The 10,915-nt window shown below is 43.6% G+C and overlaps 1 protein-coding gene across 1 annotated transcript in view; it reads right to left on the reverse strand.

Moving 5' to 3' along the window:
- The window catches only part of LOC139655520 (receptor tyrosine-protein kinase erbB-4-like), a 134,226-nt gene that overhangs the window by 115,442 nt on the left and 7,869 nt on the right, over positions 1–10,915 (reverse strand). Inside the window, exon 2 of the mRNA XM_071532956.1 lies at positions 8,697–8,886. Coding sequence (XP_071389057.1) covers positions 8,697–8,886 — 190 coding nt within the window. The remainder of the gene's footprint in view (positions 1–8,696; positions 8,887–10,915) is intronic.

The following is a 10,915-nucleotide window of genomic DNA, read 5'->3' on the forward strand; positions in this document are numbered from 1 at the left end:
CAGCAAGACTTTAATTTCACCTCTGAGACCTCTGCTCTGCACCGTGTCTGCTTTGATCAGGCCGACAAAAAAGCAGGCATGCACCCACGCCCACACACACACAAACACACACACACATACACACACACAACACACACACTGAGATGAATAGGAGAATCATGAATACTGAATACTAGATGGAGGGTAGTGTGCAGGCATGTTTAATGTGTTTTACTGTGTATGTTTGTACATGCATATGTGCCCAAAATATGTATATGCACGTGTATGTGTGTGTGTGCATGCATCTTGCACATCCTTGCTCCCTGTGTGGTCCGAGCCATCCGCTGTGATACTGCGGCCCCTCTGCACCAGGCCCTGTCTCTGCAATGAAACAACAGCTCCCCAATGCTGCAGGCTAGACAACCAGGAGTCCGGTAATGAGCAGGAGCAGCATCTCAGCTATACCACCTACCAAGCCCCCCCGGGGGCAGAAGACACCCCAAGATCCTAACCGAGGAACAATAGCTCCCATGGGAGTCAAGTCCAACAGCGGCAGCCCAAAAGTCTCATTTGGCTCTGTTTATAAACATTAAATTTTTCTAAAAAGTTGGTGAAATAAAAAAACAAACAAAAAATGCACATAAAACGTTTTGTTATAAGTATGCCTGTTTCTTATTTTTACTACATAATTCCAGCTGCTGAAAAATGGCTTTCATCGCACATAATCAAAACAATTCTCCCTGTATAAATCTGTCAGTACGTTGCTAGATAACTAAGCGTCGCCCTTTAAATGATTTACTAAAATGATTTTCTTTACCCAGAAGATATTGTATATTGAGGACAGGCAGCAAAGTGAGAGGAGAGACAGGTGTATACTGCATGGTGATAAGTCTATCGACACCATGGAATTTCAATGACTTTTAATAATTAAGGAGTTTCATTCTCCAATGTGATATACGACATTTGAAAAAGAAAAAACACCTTCTCCTAGAAAATGATTGCTGCCAGAGAGAGGGAGAACTCATTATGGAATATTACTAAAGTTATTAGCCAGTGTGAGACCTTTGCTTATTAAATGGCTACACTTTGGTGGATAAAATCATCCTTACATGTAAAATACTGCCTATAATCCCCCCTATAATCAGATTTCAATTAATTTTACCAAGGGCTATATAGCGTTTTGGAATTAAGCCCTTCCCTTGTAATCATTGATTATGATTACAATCAGAACTGCATTCATGTTCATGTCCATTTATGTCCGTTTTATGAAGTAGTGTAGCAATTTTACTCTTCTGTACTACGTGCACAGCAAGTCATGTTCCAAGAGAAAAGAGACTTTCCCCACAGGCTTCAGGAAAGTATCACATTATTGAGGTATAGAGACCACAATGTATCCTAGGTATCAGGAATAATGTGGATCGGAAATGGGTTAAAGGCTAAGTTGTACTTGGCGAATCGGTTGTATATATTTATATAAACCCCATTCGCTATATTCTTATTTGTATTATATTTTTATTTGCTGTATCCTATTATAATTTGCTGTTGTAAAGGCCCAATTTCACCACAAAAGAGTAACTAAACAGTAACTAATCTGTGTAAAGCCTGACATCTAATGGTAAAAAGCATGCTACTGAAATTGCCATCTGCTATTGGCTGATCTTTGGTGCCAGGTGATGTCACCACCTGCGGTACTTTACACAGCTTTGGTTTGGTGTTTAGTTATACTTTAAAGTTTCTTTGTATCTTTTGTTTTCTTATTAGATGCCACAGTCAAATATAGCTGAAGTTCCAAGGATAACTGCAGAAAAAAATGCTGGAGTACACACTTGTTGCCTAGTAGATTCCCATCAAAATCACATTTTCTACTATAGATCGCCTGTGAAAAAATCCAAACATCTATTTTGTATTTTAATTAGCCTGTCATGATGTTAGCCATGCTGGCTTTTACATATTTTTTCACATTAACGAACTGTGAAAAGAATAAGAATTGTTAATTTAGTTATGCTAATGCTAGCTGATGTTTATCTGTCCAGTGTAACCTGACATGACCTGATGGACAGTCAAAAAGACAGAGAAAATAAAATGCCAGAGCTGTCTGTGTTCACTGTCAGGCATCAAGATCCTTTTTTTTTTTTTTTTTACCCCCTAGAGGGTTTGAGTGAAAGGGGTAGCGGGCCACGCACACACACACACACACACACACACACACACACACACACACACACACACACACACACACACACACTACAGGAGGAGGTGGGGACCATGAGAGCATGTCCATCTCACACACCTACACAGACACTTGATAGTTCCTCCACATCCTGTAGCTCCTGAAACTCCTCATCAGTGCTTAGAAAAGCAGCATAGATACGCATATTTAAGTCAAATGTCATCTTTCTACAGTTGTTTACTTGTGTTATCAAGGCATTGTCTTCTAAAGTCTGAAAAATAGTCTAGTGCCCCAAGGCTACAGCCAGGTTCTAATTCTGTATTATATATGCAATTATACATTTCTGTTACAAAGTGATATGCTATGATGAGGCTCTTTGTCTGAGCATCTCCAATCAAATGTAAATTCACCGCTAGCAAACAGTTGACTCAGCTGCAGAAAACAGCTATGCCTTAGAAGGGCAGCCAACACACACACAAAAAAAAAGCATAAAAACGAAGAAAAAAATGTAATTATACTTTTCTTTCATTCTCCTGGACTTAGACGTCACCATTACCCCACCATTAACGGGCTATAAGATACGGCGGGGTTGTGCCACCGCGATCTGGCAGGGTGCTGGTTGGCTCGAGCAGGGTGCTAATTTTCCCGGCGTTAAGAGCTGTAATTATGCAAACGCTGCCGGGCGCCCGCGAGGCGCTAACAGCCTCCCGTTCCAGGCGACAGTCCCAACCTTTTATGAGCTTCTCCGCTGGTTCAGAGGCTAATGAAACTGTACCATTAGCCCGGCTAACACGCCCCTCTTCAGCCGCCGCTCCGGATCATGGTGTCATTATTTAGTGAAGAGGCCTGCGACAGCCATTGTCCGCCATTGAGGACAATAGCGTGCAACATCTGTAGAAAGGGGAGCGAGAGAGAAAAACAGAGGGAGGCACTTGACCTCCTCGCTGCTGTTGTCCTCCACCTCTCTCTTTCTCTCTGTCTCTCCATGTAAATAACATCTCTCGCTGCTCAGTCCCATCCAAAAGGCCTGCGGCATACACTATCGAGTCCAGCGCCAAAGATGGAAAGACGGATTCAGGTCGTTTAGGGAGGATTAATCGGGGGAAAAAACATCGCCATCAAAACCAGAATCGTGTGAAAACAATCTGATCTGAGAAATTAAAGTGACTTCTCAATATATATATCGCAAGATTTGGATGAATGGCAAACACCAAAATGTGAAGGGCAGGTAGGGTGAAAGGAGTTTGATAGAGTGGAATATCACTCTGAATTACAGCCTCGCTGAAAATTGATAGCATATAGACACAGTCTCACAGAGAGAGAGAGAGAGAGAGAGAGAGAGAGAGAGAGAGAGAAAGACAGAGGGGGAAGAGAGAGAGGAGATTGATCAGATGAGTGCTGATTAACGACAAGACTAGGCAGTAAAAAAAACCTCCACAATAGGTTTTTTCTCAGAATGTATGCTCTGAGAATAGCCGAGCTGCAGAAATCACTGGCTGCTTTCATGTACAGCTGAAATACAGCCCAAGGAAAATGGGAAGCTTTTGGTGTAAGGAGTCTCTTTTCTCTCCTCTCATCTCCTTTTTTTTCTTTCTTCTGCTTCTCCCCTCTGTTGCTGCGCTGTGCTGAACTTGCGGAGCCACATTACCCCTCTTTAAAAAAAATGGGAGACCTTGGAAATGACTGCTGGTTAAAAAAAGCTGCATTTCCCTGCGCCTTTCTCTCTCTCTCTCTCGCTCTCCGTCGCTCTCTCTCTCTCTCTAACTCGCTCTCTCTCTCTCTCTCTCTCTCTCTCATACTCTCTCTTTCTCTCTCGGCTGGTGTTTGTCAGAGATAAGCCCTGTAAAGAGTGTCTCTGTCTGCACGTCGTCATAGTGTATACACCTCACTGACCGTGTCATTCATCTCTCTCGCTTTATTGCCAAGGCCTGTGTGTGTGTGTGTGTGTGTGTGTGTGTTTGTATCCCTTACTTGTGATATATTCAGTCCTCCGGGGAGGAGTACAGCTCGGGAATTTAAGATTATCAGGAATAAAACATACACCCTCACTGTGGATGCGTTTCTGTGTGTGTGTGTGTGTGAGTATGTGTGTGTGTGTGTGTGTGTGTGTGCTGGAGGTCTCTGCCTGGGTTTATGGATGGACATCCCCCGTCCCTCTGCTCTCAGCTGCAGCCCTGGCACCGTGCCCCGTGTTTTGCAGCGGTAGTCGGCAGATTGATCAGGCTTTAATGAAGAGTCCTTCAGCCTAGGTGACATCATTAGCTGGTTGTGGGCCACTGCGGGCCACTTGGCCCGTCTCCCCGCTTCACTTCTGGGAAAATGGGTCATTCTGAGTGACAGACAGACAGCGGCCAGGGGAGCCGGCCAGCAAACGAGACGGAGGGTGTATGCCAGGCGGCAGCATGGTAATGCCCTTCAGACACCTGTGCCCGTATTCACAAAGCGCTTTATCTCTCCTCCAAAAGCATTTCTGAGCACTAAACCGTTTCTAGTAAGGAGTTTCCACTAAGGAAGAAAATCTCCAGCTCACTTTTGATGAGCTGAAAGAAAGGACAGAGACCGTGTTTGCTTAGAGTTTCACCTCACTATGGGTTTGCTGATGAAGAGGAGGACAAGTGTTTGATATTAATGACGATTTGAGGTGGCAAATCATAGTGTCATAGTATCATAGTTTCCTGATCCATGGTTAAGTCTGCCGCCTCTGGAGACACGTTGGTGCCCCCGCTGGCTTAGGAGGAAATCCCACTGTCTCTCCTGTGTCTCTCCTGCTCTGTCTCCCTGTCTGATTTCTGTCTAAAAATAAAACATATCAAAGGTGAGTGGATTGACCACTTTGAAATAAAAACGAAACTGGAGAGTAACGTACAAAAGAGCAGTTGAGCCCTTTGCTAAGAAATTTGAGGCTTCAAAGCACTGACCATATCTCAGTTAAAATCACAATAATTTATTGTTAAAAAAATATATATTCAGAAAGTATATGAGCACAGAGTACTAGCAGGTATAATTTCCAGTGTAATAACAGTATTTTCAACAGCAACTAAAACACCTCTACAACGCCCCCAAGTTTGTTTTTGAAGGACTTTCAGTGCAAAGAGTGCCATTTAAAAGTTACTTCTTACAAAACTTTTGCATTTGGGGATATGGAAGCACTCACTCTCCTACGAGTTTACTTCTAAATCTGCCAGATAGAAACAACTCTCTCAACCATAGAAAGCTTGGCGAATATAACGTCTGATTAGCACATAATTTGGATTCTTTCCAATCTCTGGATCAGATTTAGATTGATGTGGGGTTGGCTGACCTCTGTGTCTGTGGTAATTCAATACGGGTGGCATCAAACTAGATTAAAGCAATCAAAAAAGCCGCACACTGCATTGTTGTCAGTTATAAGTCACTTTTGAACGTTGAAGTGTGTAGAGAGAAGACCTGGGTCAAACAGGAATTGCAAAAACTCTTATGGTTTGGTTTTACCACAGCGCCTCAGGCATCGAGAGGCAAATTCAGGTCAGCCAGGGTGAGACACAAGTTCAACCTCAACCCTATGCATCTTCACACTTAATTTTTCACACAACTGCAACAATTTTCCTCTCGTATTCAGAAAGAACTAGACCTCAAAGCCATGACTGCACCGTGGGATTGGACAAAATCTATACTTCTTCCATTCTGTATGTGCCAGATGTGTTACTGTAGAATGAGTACCAGACGCTTCAACCAATCACAGGAACGTATTTCTACGTCTATTTAGATTGGCAACTTACCAGACACAGCCTGTATTGCCCTGATGTAGTAAACCCCACCCTTGTGGTACACCAAGAAGGGTAAAACAAACAAAAAAACAAACAAACACTAAGATTGATTTGTGAATAGAATTTGACCATGTTCTGTTAAAACTGTGTAGACTAAAATGGACTTTATCACATTTCTGGTTCTCCTGCACTCCCTCTGGATGTGATGAAGGGAGCGGGAGATGGAGGGAAAGACGGAGAGATGTGGATTGGAGGAAAGCTGGACCTGAGCGGGCCGGAGAAGCTATCTCATCCATCTAACTGTCAGCTTCTCACCAGGCAAAAACCACCAAGTCTTCCTCTCCGCCCCGGCCCTCCCTCCCCCTCCATCTCTGTCCCGCATCGCCCCCTATCTCTGCTCTCACCTCTCTATCGACACACACACACACACACACACACACACACAGATATATGCAGACACACACACAAACACACACCCCCGCGGCACGGTAGCTGAACATGGCAATTTTAGCACAGCAGCTGTTTTTGCCTGCCATAAAAGTGACACCCCTCTAGCTCCTTCCCTCCTTCCCTCCCTCCCTCCTCCTCCTTCCCTCCATCCACCCTCTCTGCCCATCCATTTGTCCATCTATCCTTCCCAGGCTGCTGTTTTAAACAAAACAGTGAGAATCAGACTGCAGCAGCCTTGGTTCTCCTGAGGCATTCGCAGCCCGCCTGCGGCTCAAAATTTATGAATCCACGTACTGTATCTACTAAAACACAAACCCCCCAGCCCTGTATGCAACATCCCCTCTGTGTGTGTGTGTGTGTGTGTGTGTGTGTGTGTGTGCACTTTGCATGAACCGTTGTATGAGTGTGTGTCTTTCAATTGCAAATTTATGGCAAAGTTCAGAATCTAAGACTAATTGATAAAATACTATTTCCTCAGAGTTCTGTTGCTAACAACAGCCGGGCTTTGCTGTTTAATTAGACCAGGCCCTTTGATAATTATGTAAAAAAGTTGTAAATAAATGCATATTGCTGTTGTCGGGTGAAAATCTCATGTCTCCAAAATGTCATCTTTTCAGGAACTATGGAAAATAGCCTTGTTTTTAGCTTGGAGACCAGACATTTTTTAGTTAATCTAATTGGTTTTGAAAAGGGAAATTCTACAAACACTGGGCTTCAATGTATTTTCTCAACCCACAGAGGAGCAAGTAATCCTTCAACTGAAATTAAAACATGAAAATCAGCAAAATTTGAGTTTTTCCCCTGACAATGATGATATATTACTCTGTGTCACCATCAAAACATCGACACATCCACACAGTTACTGAAACACTTCCAGCTTGAGAGTGGAGGTGGGGTCTGTCTTATCTCTAGTGACCAATAGGGTGATCACTACAGAGTTGTTATGGCAACCGTATACTTCCAGATCACCCCCCACTCCCCCCTCCCCTCCCCTCACATCCAGTTACAATCCCCCCAGATGCCTAATTGTTGTGCTAATGATGCTGGGCCTGATGGGACTGTTTATGGTATTCATTTGGGAGCGGTGGCCCAGTAATTAGTGTACACCTCACTTCATTAAACAGCAGGGGAGTGGAGGGAAAAGGAGGGGGAGGGAGGGGGGGGGCTGGTGGCACGTGTGTGCACAGGCAATAGCGCGAGTGAATTTAAAAACACATGCACGAGCATACAAGCACACGCGTGCACAGACAACACACAAACACACTCACTCACATACACATACACAAAGCAGGGTATAGACCCAGGGGACTACTGTTTCCAGCTGGAACGGATGGCGGCACTTTATTCTCATTCTACTACTCATCTGGCTGCATAACGCTGTCTCACAGACATATCTTCCATAGTAATTCTTACCAGTGCCACTTATATTGCACTATCATTATAATGTATTGTAGTGGCTAAGTGCTAATTGTGTCACTCAACAGCCAAGAGTCCTGTTGAAGTGAATAAGATGCTGAACTCATCGCTGCTCACATATTGTAAGCCCCTCTGGATAAGAGCATCCGCTAACTGCCTAAACTGCAAATGTAAAAATGTACTACTGCTCCTTTGTCTCCTATTTTACTAATCCCCTAAACAAGCCTGGCAGATTTAGACGTGTGTCATTAGATGAACTAACCATCCAGCCTCAGAGCTGCTACAAGTTCCCATTTTCCCACTTTCAGGATAATGCTAGTGCCACCGATTACTTAACATACTTTATGTTAAAGTGTCAGACAAAGCTGTCTACGGGACTCACAGAGCTTATATTGGTGCCCGTCCTCCCATCACATATTACCAGAGGTGGAAAAACTAACTACATTTACTCAAGTACTGTACTTAAGTACAATTTTGAGGCATTGATTTATGACTTTAGGACTCAATAATACTAAAACAACAACAACAATAAACTAAATGAGTTGTTAAGATGGAGATTTTTTGCAGTGTTAAAGTTCCCTCAAGATTAAAGCATGCCCTCCATGCTGGACGCCACAAATGAAAGTCCTCAAAACATGTACAAATCATGTTAGACAGAATGTGTGACGCTTTATTGATCCTTGTAGGGAAATTCCCTTTTCGCTTGACCCCGTTCATAGATGTCAGAGGTCAGAGGTCAGATACACAACATCACCGAGACACTAAATCCCTACCAGCAGGGCAGATGTTTGGTGAACCTGCGTCACTGGGTGGAAGGACAGCCTGTCTAACCACTGGGCCACCGCCCCGAATGAGAACTATTGACCTCATGAGCTGACCAAATGAACTACACCAGCTGGACAAACAAGCCAGAGGAGGTTCCTTAGCCCTCATACCTTGAGGAAGGAGAGGTTGCGGTTCCGATCGATGCTGGTAATCTCCAGATTGCCCATGACGACCTCACAGTTCTCGTAGAGTTTCTTCAGGGTGCGGTACTGCTGGTCCAGGTCAGACAGAGTGCTCAACTTGTTCTCTGTGCCAGGACAAACTACAGAGAGAGAGAGAGAGAGAGAGATTAGAGAGAAACTTTAATATCCCCTCAGAGGCAATCTGTTTTATGGAGCAAGTTAATGCATAAAAATATGATGACACATACAAATACAGTAAAATGTAAAGACAGTAATTGGGGTGATAGAGACCCAGAGACAGATGCGGGGCAGACTGGAGTTTAAGTACAAACATTTCTCTGAGGCAGAGCTGCTCTGGAGGCAGAAATAATCTCAGTTTAACTGAGTTAAACCTCAGTGGACAGAGCCAAAGAACTAGTTTTGCAGAACTGAATGGCAAAGAGAAGGAACTCTGGCCAAAATATGAATAAAAAATATGACAATAACTTATTTTTTCATTCATTCACAACCCTGGCATCATGATCTTGGAAGGTCAGCTAGGCTAACTAGCTAACCTTGACAACTTTCAGTTCAGTTAGTAACAAGATCGTTAGGCTTCATAATATAAGCTGCCTCGTCTCTTATCCATGGCCTTTTTCACTGGGCTTCAGTCTAACACATCACTGTTGTTATTTGGCTCCGCCCACTGAGGTTTAACTCAACCAATGAGATTATTTTTGCCTCCGAGAAACGCTTCTATAACTAAAACTCCAGTCTGCATACGCAGCTTTCAATGGCTGCTGTATAGAAAGAGTTAAAAGTGAGAAACAGTGAACAGAGAATTAATGGAAAATGAGATGTGGAGACGGGAGAGAACAGTGAACTCTGGAGCAGCGGGGTGCAGGAGATTTTGGGAGCGCTGAAACAGTGTGTGAATACAAGATACAGACAGAAAAAAAAGAAGAAGTGAGAGAAATAAAGAGAGGAGGAAAGCAAGAGAAAATGAGAGGAGGGATTGAAGGACAGAGGGCAGAGAGGCTGAGAAAGAGAGGGGCGGGAGATTACGCAAATTATTGAAAAGAGTGCAGAGTGCGTCAGACGTGACCCTCGACATGTGAGAGTGGAGACTTGGGGAGGGACCGGGGGGGGGTTGGGGGGTTGGGGGGGGTGGAGGATATCATTTCTCTGAGGCAGTGACCTACAGTCTGGGTCTGGCTTGCCGTTTAATCAAAGATATTCAAATCGCGTTGGTTGACCTTTACAGAGGGTTTCACTCGGAGACTTTATTCGGCTGACAAGATTACAAGACTTTGAAGATATTATAGCGGCCCGGAAACTGCCGCATTGCCGTGTGGGAAGAACAGGCAAATCGGGACGGGTATGTGTCAAATTTTCAGCGGGTTTCAGGTCACACGGAGTCGCAAATACACATACATGTACACACACACACGCATAGGTACGTACAATACATGCACATGCTACACCGTTCCAACTTCCACCCACCACCAACCCCATACACACACACACACTAACCCTAACCTCTTCCACTGTGATAACGAGGACCACAATGGAAAATCGAGGACCACAATGGAAATGAGGCTTCTTGACTTTATTGTGTGTTAAATTCCTCGACAATTTTACTATATGTGTATGGTTGTGGCCTAAGAGCTTTCAAACCTATGTACATTTTAAAATCTGTCAATCAATGAATCAATCAACAAGTTGGATTAGAGTCACCAAAGTTTCAACTGATACTGGATAATGAAAAGGTTAAAATAAAATAAAAAGAAACCAATCAAGAGCTCTTGCTGTGCCTGCCAGCCATTCCACCAGTCAGGCAGCCTCCCCAGCCTCAGGCCCGCCACCATCTGCTCCGTTAAGCTGGCATGCTACTACCACCGGCAGGACTGGAGGTGTGTGTGTGTGTGTGTGTGTGTGTTTGGCGTGTGTCAGTTTGACTAAATGTAATTAAACTAGTCGTTCAACTATGTCTTGCAGTAGCTTGGTGGGAGTTGAACTAAATTCAAATTTGGATAGTTTGGACTTTTTTGTTATTTTGTCAACTACTGCAACTACCAACTATTTTTGTGTCTAAAATAACTATTTGACAGTTATTTTACGTTCATATACAATAGAAAATTAACATTTCTTCCACCTTTTTCTGTGCAAAACCCAAATGGGGTTGTTTGGTTTTGGGTTTCAGTCCAATTCCTTGTACTTTTTCCTGA

This window comes from Centroberyx affinis, unplaced genomic scaffold, assembly GCF_046629955.1.
Source record: "Centroberyx affinis isolate AG114_WGS23_722 - 3 ecotype Tasmania unplaced genomic scaffold, CSIRO-AGI_Caff_v1 ptg002293l_1, whole genome shotgun sequence".
Classification (NCBI taxonomy): Eukaryota; Metazoa; Chordata; class Actinopteri; order Beryciformes; family Berycidae; genus Centroberyx; species Centroberyx affinis.